The sequence below is a fragment of the Leptodactylus fuscus genome, chromosome 3, assembly GCF_031893055.1.
Source record: "Leptodactylus fuscus isolate aLepFus1 chromosome 3, aLepFus1.hap2, whole genome shotgun sequence".
NCBI lineage: Eukaryota > Metazoa > Chordata > Amphibia > Anura > Leptodactylidae > Leptodactylus > Leptodactylus fuscus.
The window spans coordinates 143909598-143930390 of NC_134267.1; the positions used below are offsets into that span (position 1 = coordinate 143909598).

The window sequence follows — 20793 nt, forward strand, 5'->3', positions numbered from 1 at the left end:
GTCCTCTTTCTCTTTGTAAAAATGCACCCGGCATAGGACATCCCTAGGATCGGAGGAGGAGGTTCTTTTAGGTCCGAGCACACGGTGGATCCTATCGATATTGATCTCTGTATCCATCGGTCGGGACAGAACGGTGTTGAAAACCGAAACTGCAATAGAGCGGAGCTCTTTGGTGGCAACAGCATCAGGGATGCCCCTCAGTTTAATATTGTTCCGGCGACCCCGATTCTCCTGATCGTCTACTTGTAGGATGAGATGGCGATTAAACGTGCGTTGAGTAGATAGAGTCCTCCACTGCAAGGAGTCGTTGATCGATAGAATCCGTGCGTTGCTGTTGAGACGTAACAGAAGACGAAAGGGAGTGAAGGTCCGCCTTGAACCCTGTCAGAATCTTGTCTTGTTTCTCCTCCACTCTGCGCACCATAGCCTCTATGTCTTGTTTAGTGGGCATAGCACGGAGCAATTCCAAGATATCCGATAACTTAGGGCGTTTAGGTCTCCCCTGAGACAGGGAGGCATGTGAGGAAGAACCAGAGGAATCAGAGTCCACGGGGGCCCGAGGGGCCGCCGGAGTAGAAGAAAAATCCAAATCACAATCCGGGGGTCGCTGAGGCCTTTGGGGGTCATCCCAGGTGGATAGGGAGGAATGCAGAGTTAGAGAAACTGACCCAGGGGGGGTCCCAGGGGGGAGAACCGCAGGCAGAGTGGAGGAGGCCTGGAGGGTCAGAACCTGGGCCACCGGAGCCAGGGGATCATCAGGGCCAGGGACCAGAGCTGTGGAGGGGGCCAGGAGAGGAGGCAGACCAACAGTGTCCAGGGGGAAAGGGGAGCCATGTTCCTGGGGCATTCCACCACACTGGGGCACAGGGGCAGCAGGGAGCGTCCAGGGCCAGGCACAGTGGAGAGTGAGTGGGGGAGGGGGGCCGCCATGCGGTCAGAGGAGACAGTCCCAGATGCAAGGCATACCTTGTCAGTAGCAGCCCCAGGAGTCCCCATGCCAGGGGAGAGCAGAGCGGAGGCAGGAGAGGAGCCGGACAGGTCCGTAGCTGGAGCCGACCCAGACGGACGGAGCGAGGAGGGAGCCGGAGCTTCAGGCTGCAGGCAGGGGGCGCGCGCCGGCGCCATTTTGGAAGTCCCCGCCGGAGAGCTGGAAGAGGCTGCAGCGAGGAGAAACCTCGCTATCGGGGGATCCATGCGGGCCGGAGTGGAGGATTTTCGGCCCACCCGTCGGACCATCGCGTGGCTGGAGACAGGAGAACGTTGGGACCGGAGAGAAGAGGTGAGTTGCCGACGGGGTCCGGGAGCTCAGAGAGACCGCGTCTTCACAGCGCCATATCCTAGGCCACGCCGGGGCAAGTTATCTTTTACATCTTGCTCAAAATGTATACAAAGACCCATGTTAATTTTTGTAGAAACAAAAAATAGACAGCACCGCGCTGTATATAGTGTAGTAAATTGAGTGTAATGTTGGATAAATCAGTATAGTAATTACTCTCACCTTTTAAAGTTGTGAGAGATCACAACTATCAACAAAGTGATGGAACCGTTTACTAGGTGGTTCCTCCCTGGGGTGTCTTCAGCTGCAGTGTCCAAACACCATCAGTGTAAAGGTAAATATCGGGACCAAGAACACAGGACTGCGCTTCACCCGTTCGAGTTTGGTTAAACAGACAAATTTATTAAGGTTTACACCTGTTAATTTTTGCAGATTTTGTTGAGATGCACAGATCAATGTATAATATTGGTTTGTGCGGTCCATATTTTTATTTATTTTTTTATGTAGATTGTGAGCCCCATATAGGGATCACAATGTACGTTTTTTTTTTCCCTATCAGTATGTCTTTGTAGAATGGGAGAAAATCCATGCAAACTCAAGGAGAACATACAAACTCCTTGCAGATGTTGTTCCTGGCGGTCCCTTTTTTTTATCCCCTAAATTGTTGATACTAAACCGTACCATTTGGAGGTCAGAATTGTACCCCCTTGTCTGCTTCTGCCTGACACCATTCTCCTGACAGTAGAGAGCCTAAAGAACATGTCAGGCTGTGACAGCAAAATGTACAGCATTGATTGGTCGCTAACCGTGGGGGCTTAAATTTATTTATTTTTTTTTAAATCCAACTTTGCTGTAATCAGTTGTGATGCCTATTAAATTTAAAGGACTTGTTTGAGGTGATAAAAGGTCCTCTATAAATAACTGGCAAACGTTACTTTTGTATGCCAGTTTCACTAAAGTATTGTATCTTGCCTGGCTGCAGACTATGACGTAATATAATAAGCAACTTATACTTACCTGTCACCACCCGCCTCTTTTGCAAGTGAGTTCCAGTCCTCCCTGCCAGGATGTCTCAGCTGGAGTGAGGATGTGTATACAGGCATTTAAGTCAATCCTGGCTTGGAGGACTGGAGCTTGTAGCGATCAGCAACGAAAGGGAGGGTAAGTAAGTGTTTTGTTATATTACATTGTTCCCTGCTTTTGCCATTTTTTATTTTTTTTTATTTGTTCAAGCCCTTTACATGCCATTTTCTCCTGTGTGTTTCAGTGTTGTAATGTTGCTGTATATTTTTTGTGTTAGCTTATGTATTACATGCTGATCATAACTAGTGTTTGACAATTAGGTTTTCACTGAACAGTAACATTGTATTTGGATTTTCGTTTTCTCATTCCTAGATACAAAGGGAAAGATGGAGAAATTTAGCACTGCAATTTTTTTTTTTCTAGAATATTTTCTGAGCAATGCCTAAACTATGTTGGCATGGAATAAGCAGCTCAATAAAGTGTTACATATGTGGATGTTTAACCCCTTCTCTGTAATAAATATTTGACTTATTGCTAAAATTAAGAAAATGAGAAACAGATTTATAAAACAATAGCCTCTGTGATCAATATGCAGCTCTTAGTCTGCTTATATCCTATGGTTAGAATTCCACAAACTGTAACTTGTGCAATTTCATTTCCCCCTCTCCTCTCAATTATGTTGTGTCCTAAATTGCCTGCGGTGAACTGGATTATTCTATTACACTCTTTAGCTTAGGCTTTCTGCAGTGCCCCCGCAACTAGTAACTTGTCTTTCCATTATTGTAAAACCACACCAAAAAGTACTGATACTGAGAAAGGTTGATTCTACACTTTAACAGTAGACGTCTGACTTAGTTAAGCACCTTCATGTGTAGCCTAAATACATCCCGGCCTTGAGGCTTGGAAGGTGGTCAAATAAATCGGTCTTCTACAGTTGTTAAAGTGTATCATCAACCTCTCTATCAGTATTTTTTGGTGTGTTGTGTTTTTGTTTTTTTTTGTTTTTTAATATATATAAAATTCAATGTTGAAAAATAAATAAATAAATCCTAAAAATCCTGCAGTTCTGACCACAAAGACTAACCTGTCACGTCCTGTTTTCTGTAGCAGAATTCTTTGCAGCAGCCACCTCACTTATCAGTACACTATGTTCCATCACTATGTATATGTAGATAAGATACAGAATTCACCAGAAGTCCTAGAAAACTTTTTAACAGTATGGTTTAGGGATCTTACTACTTGCAGGCATATCTGCCATTTATTTTGTTGTGGCAGAGTTTGACTGTGTTATTGCCGTCGATGGTTTGCCTGCTCCGGCGCTTTGACAGCTCTTAAGCTGTCCTGCTGCTGAACTTGTTCCTCACGCCGTGCCTGTGATTGTTCCGGCATCTCAGCAGCTCGCAGGGACGTCATATAATGAGTGTGTTGTTGGCGTCAATGATCCCCCTCAGCTCTGCTTGAGGAGAACTCTGTGACTTCTGACTTCCTTCATAGCTCTCGTTGTTTTAGAATTTTGCAACAAATTATATATTTTTCCCCCGGCATGTTTAAAAGTAGCAAACTGCCAATTTGAATTAAAGGTCCCATTCAGTGTGTCAGCACTGCCTGGAGCAGATCAGATAATATGCAAATGCGTGTACAGAATCCACTGAGGGTTAGCTGAGTGTTTACACAGAGAGATAACAGACCTGGGGTTATCAGAAGCTGAGATGAGCTGCTTAATATAGTATGTGAACATAAATTCAGAAGTCGTGAAACCATGTCATTTACTGGGTTAAAAAGTAGCCTATGTGTTAATTGAGGTTATAATCTATCTATGTGCCAAATTTCATTCAAATCCGTTCAGCCGTTTTTGCGTGATTGAGGAACAAACATCCAAACATATTAGTAGGATTATTAGATCTGCCCAAGGAATAAGATAGTAGGATTTGTTTTATTTAAATCTGTTTCTGTGTTTTTGTCTCTTTAGAACTTGCAGATTTACCACTGGTGAGATTGGATTTTTCTTGCAACAAAGTAACCAGGATCCCAGTGTGCTATCGAAATCTACGTCACCTTCAGACCATTATCTTAGACAATAATCCACTACAATCCCCTCCAGCACAGGTACGTTCTTGATATTATGAAACATTTTACCTATGTTAAAAGAAAATAAATGCTTCAGGAGAGTAGTTTGTATTGTATTTTGGATAGACGTATTTATATACTATAATTGTCCTCAATTGTATGTTTATTCAAGTAGATTTGTATCAAGGGTAAAATCCATATATTCAAGTACCTGAACATAGAAGCTCTCAAGAATGCTCCAGATCTGCCTGAATATGATCGAAGACCTTTAGGCTTTAGTACTTGGTAAGTGTATTGCTTCTCTGTGATTTGATCTAAGAAAATCTCTTCCACACATTCTGCCGTGCTGTTGAGAGACTCTCCATCATGCTTTTGACTGTGATCTGTCATTGTAAATGGCGTTTTACAGACACACTTTGCTCACTGATACTTTGCATAGGCCATAGATACGGTGCTCCAGACTAAAAGCCTTTAGAGTCTCTGGTTCCTAAACTGAAAAATACACAGGAGCGAAAAAAATATTTTTATTTGTCAAACCATACAAGTGGCTATCTCACCATATAATACTTTCTTCAGTGTCCTCCCCCATTGGTCCACACACTATAATGCTCCCCACTGTTCCCATACACACAGTGTACTTTTCCCATCTGGTCCAGTACACAATATAATGCAACTCAGTGGTTCCTGTACACAGTTTAACCCCTTAGCGACCCTTGACGTAACTGTACGTCATGGGTCGCATGGGGATGTATGGAGCGAGCTCACACGCTGAGCTCGCTCCATACACGGCAGATGCCGGCTGTATAATACAGCCAGGACCTGCCACTAACAGCAGCGGTCGGTGCCCGAGCCGATCGCTGCTGTTAACCCTTTACACACTGTGGTCAAACGTGACCGCAGTGTGTAAACGGCGCCGGCGGCATGGGCGCCGCCATGTTTCGCCGATCGCCGCCCTCCTGAACGTCACAAGAGGGCGGTGATCGGTTGCTATGACAGCCGGAAGCCTATTGAAGGCTTCCAGGCTTGTCTCTGCACTAGATCTATTAGACGATGCCAGAGGCATCGTCTAATAGAAGTGCTGGGATTCTGCTATTCACTGCAGTACTGTAGTATTGCAGTGAATAGTATGAGCGATCAGACTCCCTAGGTTTCAAGGTACCTAAGGGGTCTGATCATAAATGTAACAGAAGAAAAAAAAAAGTTTTTAAAAGTATTAAAAAAATAAAAAAAATATAAAAGTTCAAATCACCCCCCTTTCCCTAGATCAGCTATAAAAGTAATTAAAGAACATTAAACATAAACATATTAGGTATCCCTGCGCTCCAAAATGCCTGAACTATTAGAATATTAAAACATTTATCCCGTACTGCGAACGGCGTAGCGGCAAAAAAAAATAAAAACAGCCAAAAAGCGTTTTTTTCAACACTTTGCCTCCTATAAAAAATTGAATAAAAAGTGATCAAACCATCGGATCTTTCCCCAAATGGTATCAATAGAAACGTCATCTTGTCCCGCATAAAAAGACACCACAACCAGCTCCATACATGGAAATATGAAAAAGTTACAGGTGTTAGAACATGATGACACAATTTTTTTTTTCTATTTTGCAAAGTTTATCATTTTTTTAAAAGTATCAAAAAATTTCAAATACTATATAAATTTGGTATCACCGCGTTTGTACTGACACGTAGAACACAGGTAACATGTCATTTGTACCAAACAGTGAATGCTGTAAAAATTAAACCCATAAGAAAATGGCGCAAATGCATTTTTTCTCCAATTGCGCCTCATTCTGAATTTTTTTCCAGCTTCCCAGTACATTGCACAGCATATTGAATGGTGCCATTACAAAGTACAATTTGTCCCGCAAACAATAAGCTATCATGTGACTCTGTGAACTGAAAAATGAAAAAGTTATGGCTCTTGAAATGTGAGGAGGGAAAAACGAAAATGCGAAACCAAAAAATGGCCTGGTCTTTAAGGGGTTAATGCAACACATGGTGACCACACATGGTCACTGACCTAGTACACTTATCAACATTGATACCAAGAAGGAAAAATCTTTTTATGGAAAACTGGATCAATAGACTTGTTAACAATATACAAATGGTCAGAAACTGGGAACACAATCTTGATTTTTTTTCAGCATAGAGTATCAACGCCACACACAGAAATACACACAGTTACACACCTTTGCTGGATGCTCCCTTTGCAATGCCCAGTCACTTCCAGATGTGCTCAATGAGAGACAAGTCTGGAAACACTGCAGGCCATGGTAGTAGGTTTAGATCATACTTGCTGCTGAGACACTTTGATGAAATCACTGGTTCCACAGCCAAATCAATGTAATGCCAGGGTGTTGGGATACCTGAAATGAAGACTAGACGTTTCTAGCTACTGTACATTATTAGAGATGAGCGAACACTAAAATGTTCGAGGTTCGAAATTCGATTCGAACAGCCGCTCAATGTTCGTGTGTTCGAACGGGTTTCGAACCCCATTATAGTCTATGGGGAACAGATACTCGTTAAGGGGGAAACCCAAATCCGTGTCTGGAGGGTCACCAAGTCCACTATGACACCCCAGGAAATGATGCCAACACCTCTGGAATGACACTGGGACAGCAGGGGAAGCATGTCTGGGGGCATCTAACACACCAAAGACCCTCTATTACCCCAACATCACAGCCTAACAACTACACACTTTACACACTCAATACCACCTCTCTGACAGTAGGAAAACACCTTGAAACATGTGTATTTGGCACTTGCAGTGAGGAGAGCTTGTCACCAGCAGTGAATTTGGCCCTTGTAGTAAGTTGAGGTTGGCACCAACATTTGTTTTGAAAATCAGGGTGGATTGAGCCTCTAACCAGCAGAGTTTGGGCAAATTCATGGTGGAGGGAGCCTCTAAAAACCCCAGTTTGGACCAATTCATGGTGGAGGGAGCCTCTAACCAGCCCAGTTTGGGCAAATTCATGGTGGAGGGAGCCTCTAAAAAACCCAGTTTGGACCAATTCATGGTGGAGGGAGCCTCTAACCAGCCCAGTTTGGGCAAATTCATGGTGGAGGGAGCCTCTAACCAGCCCAGTTTGGACCAATTAATGGTGGAGGGAGCCTCTAACCAGCCCAGTTTGGACCAATTAATGGTGGAGGGAGCCTCTAACCACCCCAGTTTGGACCAATTCATGGTGGAGGGAGCCTCTAAACAGCCCAGTTTGGGCAAATTCATGGTGGAGGGAGCCTCTAAAAAACCCAGTTTGGACCAATTCATGGTGGAGGGAGCCTCTAACCAGCCCAGTTTGGACCAATTAATGGTGGAGGGAGCCTCTAAACAGCCAAGTTTGGACCAATTCATGGTGGAGGGAGCCTCTAAAAACCCCAGTTTGGACCAATTCATGGTGGAGGGAGCCTCTAACCAGCCCAGTTTGGGCAAATTCATGGTGGAGGGAGCCTCTAAACAGCCCAGTTTGGGCAAATTCATGGTGGAGGGAGCCTCTAACCAGCCCAGTTTGGACCAATTAATGGTGGAGGGAGCCTCTAACCAGCCCAGTTTGGACCAATTAATGGTGGAGGGAGCCTCTAACCAGCCCAGTTTGGACCAATTAATGGTGGAGGGAGCCTCTAACCACCCCAGTTTGGACCAATTCATGGTGGAGGGAGCCTCTAACCAGCCCAGTTTGGACCAATTCATGGTGGAGGGAGCCTCTAAAAAACCCAGTTTGGACCAATTCATGGTGGAGGGAGCCTCTAAACAGCCCAGTTTGGGCAAATTCATGGTGGAGGGAGCCTCTAAAAAACCCAGTTTGGACCAATTCATGGTGGAGGGAGCCTCTAACCAGCCCAGTTTGGACCAATTAATGGTGGAGGGAGCCTCTAAAAACCCCAGTTTGGACCAATTCATGGTGGAGGGAGCCTCTAAAAACCCCAGTTTGGACCAATTCATGGTGGAGGGAGCCTCTAACCAGCCCAGTTTGGACCAATTAATGGTGGAGGGAGCCTCTAACCAGCCCAGTTTGGACCAATTAATGGTGGAGGGAGCCTCTAACCACCCCAGTTTGGACCAATTCATGGTGGAGGGAGCCTCTAAACAGCCAAGTTTGGACCAATTCATGGTGAAGGGAGCCTCTAAAAACCCGTTTGGACCAATTCATGGTGGAGGGAGCCTCTAACCACCCCAGTTTGGACCAATTCATGGTGGAGGGAGCCTCTAAACAGCCAAGTTTGGACCAATTCATGGTGAAGGGAGCCTCTAAAAACCCGTTTGGACCAATTCATGGTGGAGGGAGCCTCTAACCAGCCCAGTTTGGGCAAATTCATGGTGGAGGGAGCCTCTAAACAGCCCAGTTTGGGCAAATTCATGGTGGAGGGAGCCTCTAACCAGCCCAGTTTGGACCAATTAATGGTGGAGGGAGCCTCTAACCAGCCCAGTTTGGACCAATTAATGGTGGAGGGAGCCTCTAACCACCCCAGTTTGGACCAATTCATGGTGGAGGGAGCCTCTAAACAGCCAAGTTTGGACCAATTCATGGTGGAGGGAGCCTCTAAAAACCCCAGTTTGGACCAATTCATGGTGGAGGGAGCCTCTAACCAGCCCAGTTTGGGCAAATTCATGGTGGAGGGAGCCTCTAAACAGCCCAGTTTGGGCAAATTCATGGTGGAGGGAGCCTCTAACCAGCCCAGTTTGGACCAATTAATGGTGGAGGGAGCCTCTAACCAGCCCAGTTTGGACCCATTAATGGTGGAGGGAGCCTCTAACCAGCCCAGTTTGGACCAATTAATGGTGGAGGGAGCCTCTAACCACCCCAGTTTGGACCAATTCATGGTGGAGGGAGCCTCTAACCAGCCCAGTTTGGACCAATTCATGGTGGAGGGAGCCTCTAAAAAACCCAGTTTGGACCAATTCATGGTGGAGGGAGCCTCTAAACAGCCCAGTTTGGGCAAATTCATGGTGGAGGGAGCCTCTAAACAGCCCAGTTTGGGCAAATTCATGGTGGAGGGAGCCTCTAACCAGCCCAGTTTGGACCAATTAATGGTGGAGGGAGCCTCTAACCAGCCCAGTTTGGACCAATTCATGGTGGAGGGAGCCTCTAAACAGCCCAGTTTGGGCAAATTCATGGTGGAAGGAGCCTCTAACCAGCAGAGTTGTGGGAAAGCAGGGTGGAGGGAGCCTCTAACCAGCAGAGTTGGTGGAAATCAGGGTGGAGGGAGCCTCTAACCAGCAGAGTTGGGGGAAATCATGTTGGAGGGAGCCTAGTATTAGCAGAATTGTGCAACGCTTATGGTGGATGAGTATGAGGATGCGGAGGAATTGGAGAGGTTGAGTACAGACATGGAGTTTCATGTTGGGGTGCTTTACACAGGTGGGCACAAAAATGAAGGCTCTATCCAGTGGTGGTTCATTTTTATCAAAGTGAGCCGGTCGGCACTCTCAGCTGACAGACGGGTGCGCTTGTCAGTGATGATGCCACCGGCTGCACTGAACACCCTCTCAGATAGGACGCTGGCGGCAGGACAGGACAGCACCTCCAAGGCATATAGGGCAAGTTCAAGCCACAGGTCCAACTTCGACACCCAATACGTGTAGGGCGCAGAGGGGTCGGAGAGGACAGGGCTGTGGTCGGAAAGGTATTCCCGCAACATGCGCCTATACTTCTCACGCCTGGTGACACTAGGACCCTCCGTGGCGGCACTTTGGCGAGGGGGTGCCATCAAGGTGTCCCAGACCTTAGACAGTGTGCCCCTCGTTTGTGTGGACCGGTGAGAACTTGGTTGCCTACTGGAGGAACTGCCCTCCCTGCCGCCAACGTCACATGCTGGAAACATCTCCATCATATTCTGCACCAATTGCCTGTGGCAAGCATTGATGCGATTGGCCCTCCCCTCTACCGGAATAAAAGACGAGATGTTGTTTTTATACCGGGGGTCAAGGATAGCAAAGATCCAGTACTGGTTGTCCTCCATGATTTTGACAATACGCTTGTCGGTTGTAAAGCACCCCAACATGAACTCAGCCATGTCTGCCACAGTGTTAGTTGGCATGACTCCTCTGGCCCCACCGGAAAGTTCAATCTCCATTTCCTCCTCATCCTCCATGTCTACCCATCCGCGCTGCAACAATGGGACGATTCGAAGTTGCCCGGAAGCCTCCTGTATCACCATCACATCATCGGACAACTCTTCTTCCTCCTCCTCCTCCTCCTCCTCCTCCATTAAACGCAGTGAAGCGGACAGATGTGTGGACCTACTCTCCAGCTGTGACGGATCGGATGCTATCCCTAACTCCTCTGTGTGATCTGAGTTATCCCTGATGTCAATCAGGGATTCTCTCAGAACACACAAGAGCGGGATTGTAAGGCTCACCATCGCATCCTCAGAGCTCACCCTCCTTGTGGACTCCTCAAAGACCCGTAGGATGTCACAAAGGTCTCTCATCCATGGCCACTCATGGATGTGAAACTGAGGCAGCTGACTTTGTGGCACCCTAGGGTTTTGTAGCTGGTATTCCATCAAAGGTCTCTGCTGCTCAACCACTCTATTCAACATCTGAAACGTTGAGTTCCAGCGTGTGGGGACGTCGCACAAAAGCCGGTGTTGTGGCACATGCAGGCGTTGCTGGAGAGATTTTAAGCTAGCAGCGGCTACTGTCGACTTGCGAAAGTGGGCGCACATGCGCCGCACTTTCACCAGTAGCTCTGGAACATTGGGGTAGCTCTTTAGGAAACGTTGCACCACTAGGTTGAAGACGTGGGCCAGGCATGGAACATGTTGGAGTCCGGCAAGCTCCAGAGCTGCTACCAGGTTCCGGCTGTTATCACAAACGACCATGCCTGGGCCCAGGTGCAGCGGCTCAAACCATATTGCCGTCTCATCGAGGAGGGCATCCCTCACCTCGGAGGCAGTGTGCTGTCTGTCCCCCAAGCTGATCAGCTTCAGCACAGCCTGCTGACGTCTACCAACGCCAGTGCTGCAACGTTTCCAACTCGTAGCTGGGGTCAATCTAACAGCGGAGGAGGAGGCGGTGGCGGAGGAGGAGGCGGTGGCGGAGGAGGAGGCGGTAGAGGAGGAGGAGGAGGGGGGTGTTCTTCTCGTGTCCCTGCCAGGAATGTTAGGCGGGGAGACGAGGTACACCGGGCCAGTTTGGGAAGCAGTCCCAGCCTCAACTACATTCACCCAGTGTGCCGTCAGTGAAATGTAGCGTCCCTGTCCGCATGCACTTGTCCACGCGTCGGTGGTCAAGTGGACCTTTGTGCAAAGCGCGGAACTAAGGGCCCGCCTGATGTTGAGTGACACGTGCTGGTGCAAGGCGGGGACGGCACACCGGGAGAAGTAGTGACGGCTAGGGACGGCATAGCGAGGTGCCGCAGTTGCCATCAGGTCCAGGAAGGCGGGAGTTTCAACAAGCCGGAACGCCAACATCTCCTGGGCCAGCAGTTTAGCGATGTTGGCGTTCAAGGCTTGCGCGTGTGGGTGGTTAGCAGTGTATTTCTGCCGCCGCTCCAATGTCTGAGAGATGGTGGGTTGTTGTAAAGAAACGCCTGATGGTGCCTTTGATGGTGCAGGAGAAGGAGATAAGACAGGACCAGGGGAGGATGAGGTAGAAGTCAACAAAGTGGCGGAGGCAGATGAAGTGGTGTCCTGGCTCGTCCTCTGGAGTGCATCGCCAGCACAGTCAGCAGTGGCAGTGGCAGAGGCAGAGGCAGTGGCAGAGGCAGTGGCAGTGGCGTGAACGGCAGGCGGCCTTTGTCCTGCCGTTGCTGCCTGCCACTGATTCCAGTGCTTGGATTCCAAATGACGGCGCATTGAAGTGGTGGACAGGTTGCTCTTCTCAGAGCCCCTAATCAATTTCGAGAGGCAAATTGTGCAGACAACACTATATCTGTCCTCGGCGCATTCCTTGAAAAAACTCCACACCTTCGAGAAACGTGCCCTCGAGGTGGGAGTTTTTCGGGGCTGGGTACGAACTGGAACATCTTGGGAGATTCCGGGTGTGGCCTGGCTTCGCCTAAGCTGCTGACCTCTGCCTCTAGCTACCCTTTTTGGTGCTGCACCTGCCTCAACATCCACACTACTTTCCCCGCTTGACATCCCCCCTGTCCAGGTCGGGTCAGTGTCCTCATCATCCACCACTTCCTCTTCCAACTCCTGTCTCATCTCCTCCTCCCGCACAATGCGCCGGTCAACTGGATGCCCTGACGGCAACTGCGTCACATCATCGTCGATGAGGGTGGGTTGCTGGTCATCCACCACCAAATCGAACGGAGATGGAGGAGACTCTAGTGTTTGAGCATCTGGACACAGATGCTCCTCTGTTAGGTTCGTGGAATCGTGACGTGGAGAGGCAGGTTGAGGGACAATGAAAGGAGCGGAGAACAGCTCTGGGGAGCAGGGACAGTTTGGGTTATTGTTCTGTAAAGCTTCGGAATTTTGGGAGGAAGGAAGACAAGACTGTTGGGTAATAGGAGGAGAGGAGGCAGAGTCTGACTGGCTGCTGGACAATGTGCTGTAAGCGTTCTCTGACAGCCATTGCAAGACCTGTTCCTGGTTCTCGGGCCTACTAAGGTTTGTACCCTGCAGTTTAGTTAATGTGGCAAGCAACCCTGGCACTGTGGAGTGGCGCAATGCTTGCTGCCCCACAGGAGTAGGCACGGGACGCCCTGTGACTTCACTGCTACCTTGCTCCCCAGAACCATTCCCCCGACCTCGCCCACGGCCTCGTCCACGTCCCTTTCCGGGAGCCTTGCGCATTTTGAATTCCTAGTTAGAAATTGGCACTGTATACCAGTAGTAAAAATTGTGGGTGCACGTAACCCCAATATATTCTTTGAATTCCCAGTCAGACACTGGCACTATATGGCAGTAGCAAGAAATGAGGGTATTTATAACCCCAATATATTCTTTGAATTCCCAGTCAGACAATGGCACTGTATACCAGTAGTAAAAATTGTGGGTGCACGTAACCCCAATATATTCTTTGAATTACCAGTCAGAAACTGGCACTATATGGCAGTAGCAAGAAATGAGGGTATTTGTATTCCCAATATACTCTTTGAATTCCCAGTCAGACAATGGCACTGTATACCAGTAGTAAAAATTGTGGGTGCACGTAACCCCAATATATTCTTTGAATTACCAGTCAGAAACTGGCACTATATGGCAGTAGCAAGAAATGAGGGTATTTATAACCCCAATATATTCTTTGAATTCCCAGTCAGACAATGGCACTGTATACCAGTAGTAAAAATTGTGGGTGCACGTAACCCCAATATATTCTTTGAATTCCCAGTCAGAAACTGGCACTATATGGCAGTAGCAAGAAATGAGGGTATTTGTATTCCCAATATACTCTTTGAATTCCCAGTCAGACAATGGCACTGTATACCAGTAGTAAAAATTGTGGGTGCACGTAACCCCAATATATTCTTTGAATTACCAGTCAGAAACTGGCACTATATGGCAGTAGCAAGAAATGAGGGTATTTATAACCCCAATATATTCTTTGAATTCCCAGTCAGACAATGGCACTGTATACCAGTAGTAAAAATTGTGGGTGCACGTAACCCCAATATATTCTTTGAATTCCCAGTCAGAAACTGGCACTATATGGCAGTAGCAAGAAATGAGGGTATTTGTATTCCCAATATACTCTTTGAATTCCCAGTCAGACAATGGCACTGTATACCAGTAGTAAAAATTGTGGGTGCACGTAACCCCAATATATTCTTTGAATTACCAGTCAGAAACTGGCACTATATGGCAGTAGCAAGAAATGAGGGTATTTATAACCCCAATATATTCTTTGAATTCCCAGTCAGACAATGGCACTGTATACCAGTAGTAAAAATTGTGGGTGCACGTAACCCCAATATATTCTTTGAATTCCCAGTCAGAAACTGGCACTATATGGCAGTAGCAAGAAATGAGGGTATTTGTATTCCCAATATACTCTTTGAATTCCCAGTCAGACAATGGCACTGTATACCAGTAGTAAAAATTGTGGGTGCACGTAACCCCAATATATTCTTTGAATTACCAGTCAGAAACTGGCACTATATGGCAGTAGCAAGAAATGAGGGTATTTATAACCCCAATATATTCTTTGAATTCCCAGTCAGACAATGGCACTGTATACCAGTAGTAAAAATTGTGGGTGCACGTAACCCCAATATATTCTTTGAATTACCAGTCAGAAACTGGCACTATATGGCAGTAGCAAGAAATGAGGGTATTTGTATTCCCAATATACTCTTTGAATTCCCAGTCAGACAATGGCACTGTATACCAGTAGTAAAAATTGTGGGTGCACGTAACCCCAATATATTCTTTGAATTACCAGTCAGAAACTGGCACTATATGGCAGTAGCAAGAAATGAGGGTATTTATAACCCCAATATATTCTTTGAATTCCCAGTCAGACAATGGCACTGTATACCAGTAGTAAAAATTGTGGGTGCACGTAACCCCAATATATTCTTTGAATTACCAGTCAGAAACTGGCACTATATGGCAGTAGCAAGAAATGAGGGTATTTGTATTCCCAATATACTCTTTGAATTCCCAGTCAGACAATGGCACTGTATACCAGTAGTAAAAATTGTGGGTGCACGTAACCCCAATATATTCTTTGAATTACCAGTCAGAAACTGGCACTATATGGCAGTAGCAAGAAATGAGGGTATTTATAACCCCAATATATTCTTTGAATTCCCAGTCAGACAATGGCACTGTATACCAGTAGTAAAAATTGTGGGTGCACGTAACCCCAATATATTCTTTGAATTCCCAGTCAGAAACTGGCACTATATGGCAGTAGCAAGAAATGAGGGTATTTGTATTCCCAATATACTCTTTGAATTCCCAGTCAAACAATGGCACTGTATACCAGTAGTAAAAATTGTGGGTGCACGTAACCCCAATATATTCTTTGAATTACCAGTCAGAAACTGGCACTATATGGCAGTAGCAAGAAATGAGGGTATTTATAACCCCAATATATTCTTTGAATTCCCAGTCAGACAATGGCACTGTATACCAGTAGTAAAAATTGTGGGTGCACGTAACCCCAATATATTCTTTGAATTACCAGTCAGAAACTGGCACTATATGGCAGTAGCAAGAAATGAGGGTATTTGTATTCCCAATATACTCTTTGAATTCCCAGTCAGACAATGGCACTGTATACCAGTAGTAAAAATTGTGGGTGCACGTAACCCCAATATATTCTTTGAATTACCAGTCAGAAACTGGCACTATATGGCAGTAGCAAGAAATGAGGGTATTTATAACCCCAATATATTCTTTGAATTCCCAGTCAGACAATGGCACTGTATACCAGTAGTAAAAATTGTGGGTGCACGTAACCCCAATATATTCTTTGAATTCCCAGTCAGACACTGGCACTATATGGCAGTAGCAAGAAATGAGGGTATTTGTATTCCCAATATATTCTTTGAATTCCCAGTCAGACAATGGCACTGTATACCAGTAGTAAAAATTGTGGGTGCACGTAACCCCAATATATTCTTTGAATTACCAGTCAGACACTGGCACTATATGGCAGTAGCAAGAAATGAGGGTATTTGTATTCCCAATATATTCTTTGAATTCCCAGTCAGACAATGGCACTGTATACCAGTAGTAAAAATTGTGGGTGCACGTAACCCCAATATATTCTTTGAATTCCCAGTCAGACACTGGCACTATATGGCAGTAGCAAGAAATGAGGGTATTTGTATTCCCAATATATTCTTTGAATTCCCAGTCAGACAATGGCACTGTATACCAGTAGTAAAAATTGTGGGTGCACGTAACCCCAATATATTCTTTGAATTCCCAGTCAGACACTGGCACTATATGGCAGTAGCAAGAAATGAGGGTATTTGTATTCCCAATATATTCTTTGAATTCCCAGTCAGACAATGGCACTGTATACCAGTAGTAAAAATTGTGGGTGCACGTAACCCCAATATATTCTTTGAATTACCAGTCAGAAACTGGCACTATATGGCAGTAGCAAGAAATGAGGGTATTTGTATTCCCAATATATTCTTTGAATTCCCAGTCAGACAATGGCACTGTATACCAGTAGTAAAAATTGTGGGTGCACGTAACCCCAATATATTCTTTGAATTCCCAGTCAGACACTGGCACTATATGGCAGTAGCAAGAAATGAGGGTATTTGTATTCCCAATATATTCTTTGAATTCCCAGTCAGACAATGGCACTGTATACCAGTAGTAAAAATTGTGGGTGTATATAGCCCCAATTCTATTGCTAGGGGACTTGCAGGGTATTTCTGGGGTGAAGGTGGGGGGGCACACCGTTGGAACGGGTATCGGGGTATATATCGGGTATACGGGAATACACTGACAGTGTATTCCATTCAGGATCCTGGGAAAGCTGGGTTGCGGCGATTGAGCCCGTCAGTGCCACGTTACACTGACAAGCTTCTCCCTGGAATTTAGCTCTTACAAGAGCTGTTGGTTGTCTTCTCCTTCCTATCCTAGCCTGTCCCTGCCTACCCAGAATCTAAGCCCTAGCTAGCTGGACGGAAACCTCCGTCCTCGGTGAATTGCAAGCTCAGAATGACGCGAACCTGGGCGGCGCTGTTCTTTTAAATTAGAGGTCACATGTTTTCGGCAGCCAATGGGTTTTGCCTACTTTTTTCAACGTCACCGGTGTCGTAGTTCCTGTCCCACCTACCCTGCGCTGTTATTGGAGCAAAAAAGGCGCCAGGGAAGGTGGGAGGGGAATCGAGTAATGGCGCACTTTACCACGCGGTGTTCGATTCGATTCGAACATGCCGAACAGCCTAATATCCGATCGAACATGAGTTCGATAGAACACTGTTCGCTCATCTCTATACATTATGCCTTCCCATACCAAGGTATAGGACCAGTATGACATTGCCTTGTGCTTGGATTTTCATGGCATTGCCCACAGGACTCCTAGCTGTAGAGGGTAGACCTCCATTCCAATCTCTGTTGCTGTCTTGCTGTGCACCACAACAGCCTTGCAAGTGGCAGCGGTGCCATCACTGCTAGTACTTTTATCAATGAATGCATGCAGGAAAGTCTATCGCAAGAAAAAAATGTTTCAGATTGCTCAACTGTTGACTAGTACTGTGTGCAAAATAAGCTGGATTCCTAATTTGCATTGAAAAGTGTGCATGCCGTTATCATTGGGTTGTGATGAGTGGCAATTATTAGTATGTAGACAAATAGGAGTCATTGCACAGGTACCCTACACCATGTGATCCAATTTTGGAGGTTTCATGTGTGTAAAAACTTTGCTTTCAGTCTGGCTTTTATGCCCCTCCCACATGCCACAGATTTTATCGTTTGCAAATCTTGGCGGCACCTGCTACTTCCTTGATTTGCATAACCTTACAACTTGTCCTTCTTGTTGCAATTTCAATGTTGAAGCATGTATAATGCTATCACCAGTGTGCCCCACCCTCAAGTATAATGCTTCCCAGTAGCCCCACATAGTAGTTGTGCCATATAAATGAGAAAATAAAGTTCTGCTTACCAAGCCCCATTAGCACATGGCTCTCCTTTATGTCTCCAGTTCAATGCTGCAGGCTTGTAGCCAGCCACAGACTTCAGTAGCAGCATGAGCAGTGGAGCAGGAAGGATGCAAATAGATTTGACAATGACACGTGGCTATTTTCATGTAGCTGTGTTTGCCACACACAATGGCAGGACTAGTTGCAAATATCACCAAGCCTGAAAAGTTTTGGCACTATTTGCAGACTCTAAGTCACAAATTTTGGAAACCAATAGCCATCTGGAGTCCTTTAATACGTATTATTGGAAAACATTTCTGCAAACCTTGCACAGTAGTACAGATGATCATAAGATACCTTGTGCTATATCTTCTGTCTGTTTTTATTAGGCTTCTTCCCTGCTCCCATTCTTTCTGTTAAGACAGACCTAGCAGAATGTTCAGTATGAATGTCACTTTGAGATGGACTGCACATTACATGCCTATAAAGTCCATGGAGACTGGGAGAAGTGAGCACAGAGATAGAGAAGCAGGTTCAATGTTATACTGGAGCTAAATAGATTTGTTTTTCTATCCAAATACTTAATTCATATCAGTACATGTCAGTACTTCTCTGTGTATGTCATGCATGCTCTTGGGGCTATTTGAGTCTGAGACAGTTAATGGAACAGATTCTCCTCTATTAATGGTGAGGTGGATATGGCAGCTAGTCTGCACCCCCCAGCTCAGAGAGAACTGCAAACTAAAGATAGAACCTACAAAGAAAATTGCTAAAAATGTAAAATATAAATTGTATAACGGTGCTATTCCTCATATACACACATTGTATTACTGATTTATACAAAACTTCTTTATAGCTTAATGTGTTTTATGTTAGTTGTGGGAGCCTCAATATTTGATGTATTAAACCTTTGTATTTGATGTCATTTCTTACAGTCATGATGATGTGTATCCTACCCGTACCTATGGGGCTCTGGACTCTGGGTTTAACAGTGTTGACAGCGGTGACAAGAGATGGTCTGGTAATGAGGTAAGGTTTACAATCTCTGTATTTAACTTCTACCTAAATAACTAGTTGCTCTCATGTATCCAGTGCTATTCACATAAATTTCATTAACAATGACATTGCTAGATAACCAGCTAAACTGATTTGGATCTGGATTTACTTAGAGCATTAGAAATAATTTCCTTTTTTTTTTTTAATACTTGAAATATATATTATCCTTGGCTCTACAGCGTTTTTACATTAATGTTTTTTTCAATGTAGCCTACAGATGAATTTACAGACCTTTCTTATCGGACATCTGATGCAATTAAAGAGCAGCGGCTACGAAGAGATCATCCAAATCAAGATTCCCGAGTTGGTTCAATAATTGCAAATGGAGGTGGTAAGTACACAGAAGGTGAAGAAACTGTGTTGATCCTTGAAAGTTTTTTCTAATTATGAGTGTGACTGCTCTCCTTTCTGCATCTCCTGCCTTCTGGCATGAGAAATGGCCAGGCTCGCAGATTGAGTTGTGGGTTTTGGGTTTTGTTTTTTTGGTTTTTTTTTATATAAATAATTTCAGTTCATAGCAGTTATAAGGAATTTCTTTTCTAATAGTGGAGCATGACCTGGATCAGATAGACTACATAGATAGTTATGCTACAGAAGAAGAGGAGGAAGATGCGAGGCACTCCAGAGGAGACAGTCTAAGCTCACAGTTCATGGCATATATAGAAGAGAGACGGGTGTCACATGAGGTAAGAAAAAATATATATATATTTGCTGTATGAGATCACATTGTGTTTTAATGAAATGGCACCATTTTGCATCTGCATTTAAGACGAAGAGAGTACACAAATAGCCATTGATTTTAATATTAGAATTAAGCAAATAAGTATTCTCCTTGATCACTAAAATACTGTTGTTGTTTTTTTTGTTTTGTTTTTTCTCTCCTGTAGAACTCTCCTTTTAAACAGGCACAAGCAAGGGAACAACAAAGATTGGAGGAGGCTAGAGGACATCTATACCATAGCAGGTTAGAGATTTTGTATACCCTCTGTGTCCTTCAATATGTAAAATAGTAAAATTGTAATAATCGGCCATTCCCGGAACTGCTTAAATACTTCATTATCACAAATTGCTATTGTTTGAGTTTTTAAACCTATACAGAAACTTGTTTACTAGTTCTTCCATAATTTGGAGGTGGCTTTGGGTCATTGTCCTGTTGTAGGATGAAACTGGCTCCAATCAAGCGCTGTCCACAGGGTATGGCATTGCATTGCAAAATGGAGTGATGGCCTTCCTTATTCAAAATCCTTTTTACCTTGTACACATCTCCCACTTTACCAGCACCAAAGCAACCCCAGACCATCACATTACCTCCACTATGCTGGACAGATGGTGTCAGGCTCTTCCAGCATCTTTTCAGTTGTTTTGCGTTTCAGTGTGATCCAAACACCTCAAACTTCGATTTGTCTGTCCATAACAATTTTTTCTAGTCTTCCTCTGTCCAATGTCTGTGTTCTTTTGCCCATATTAATCTTTTCCTTTTATTAGCCAGTCTCAGATATGGCTTTTTCTTTGACACTCTGCCCTGAAGGCCAGCATCCCTGAGTCGCCTCTTCACTGTAGACGTCGACACTGGCGTATTGTGGGTGCTATTTAATGAAGCTGCCAGTTGAAGACCTGTAAGGCGTCGATTTCTCAAACTACAGACTCTGATGTACTTGTCTTGTTGCTCAGTTGTGCAGCCGGGCCTCCCACTTCTTTCTAGAGGAACATTTATCACATTACCAATGTATAGAGTGTATTTCTGATTCATTTAATTTGATCGTCATTGAAAAAAACTGTGCTTTTCTTTCAAAAATAAGAAAATTTCTAAGTGACCCGAAACTTTTGAACGGTAGTGTTATAGTGTTAAACATAATGAGAAAAT

At 45.1% G+C, this 20793-nt stretch overlaps 1 protein-coding gene across 1 annotated transcript in view; it reads left to right on the plus strand.

Annotated features, from left to right (window-relative positions):
• The window catches only part of LRCH3 (leucine rich repeats and calponin homology domain containing 3), an 80525-nt gene that overhangs the window by 40914 nt on the left and 18818 nt on the right, over positions 1-20793 (plus strand). Inside the window, exons 5-10 of the mRNA XM_075268470.1 lie at positions 4269-4405; positions 4542-4651; positions 18809-18902; positions 19140-19260; positions 19476-19615; positions 19817-19893. Of these exons, the coding sequence (XP_075124571.1) occupies positions 4269-4405; positions 4542-4651; positions 18809-18902; positions 19140-19260; positions 19476-19615; positions 19817-19893 (679 nt within the window). The remainder of the gene's footprint in view (positions 1-4268; positions 4406-4541; positions 4652-18808; positions 18903-19139; positions 19261-19475; positions 19616-19816; positions 19894-20793) is intronic.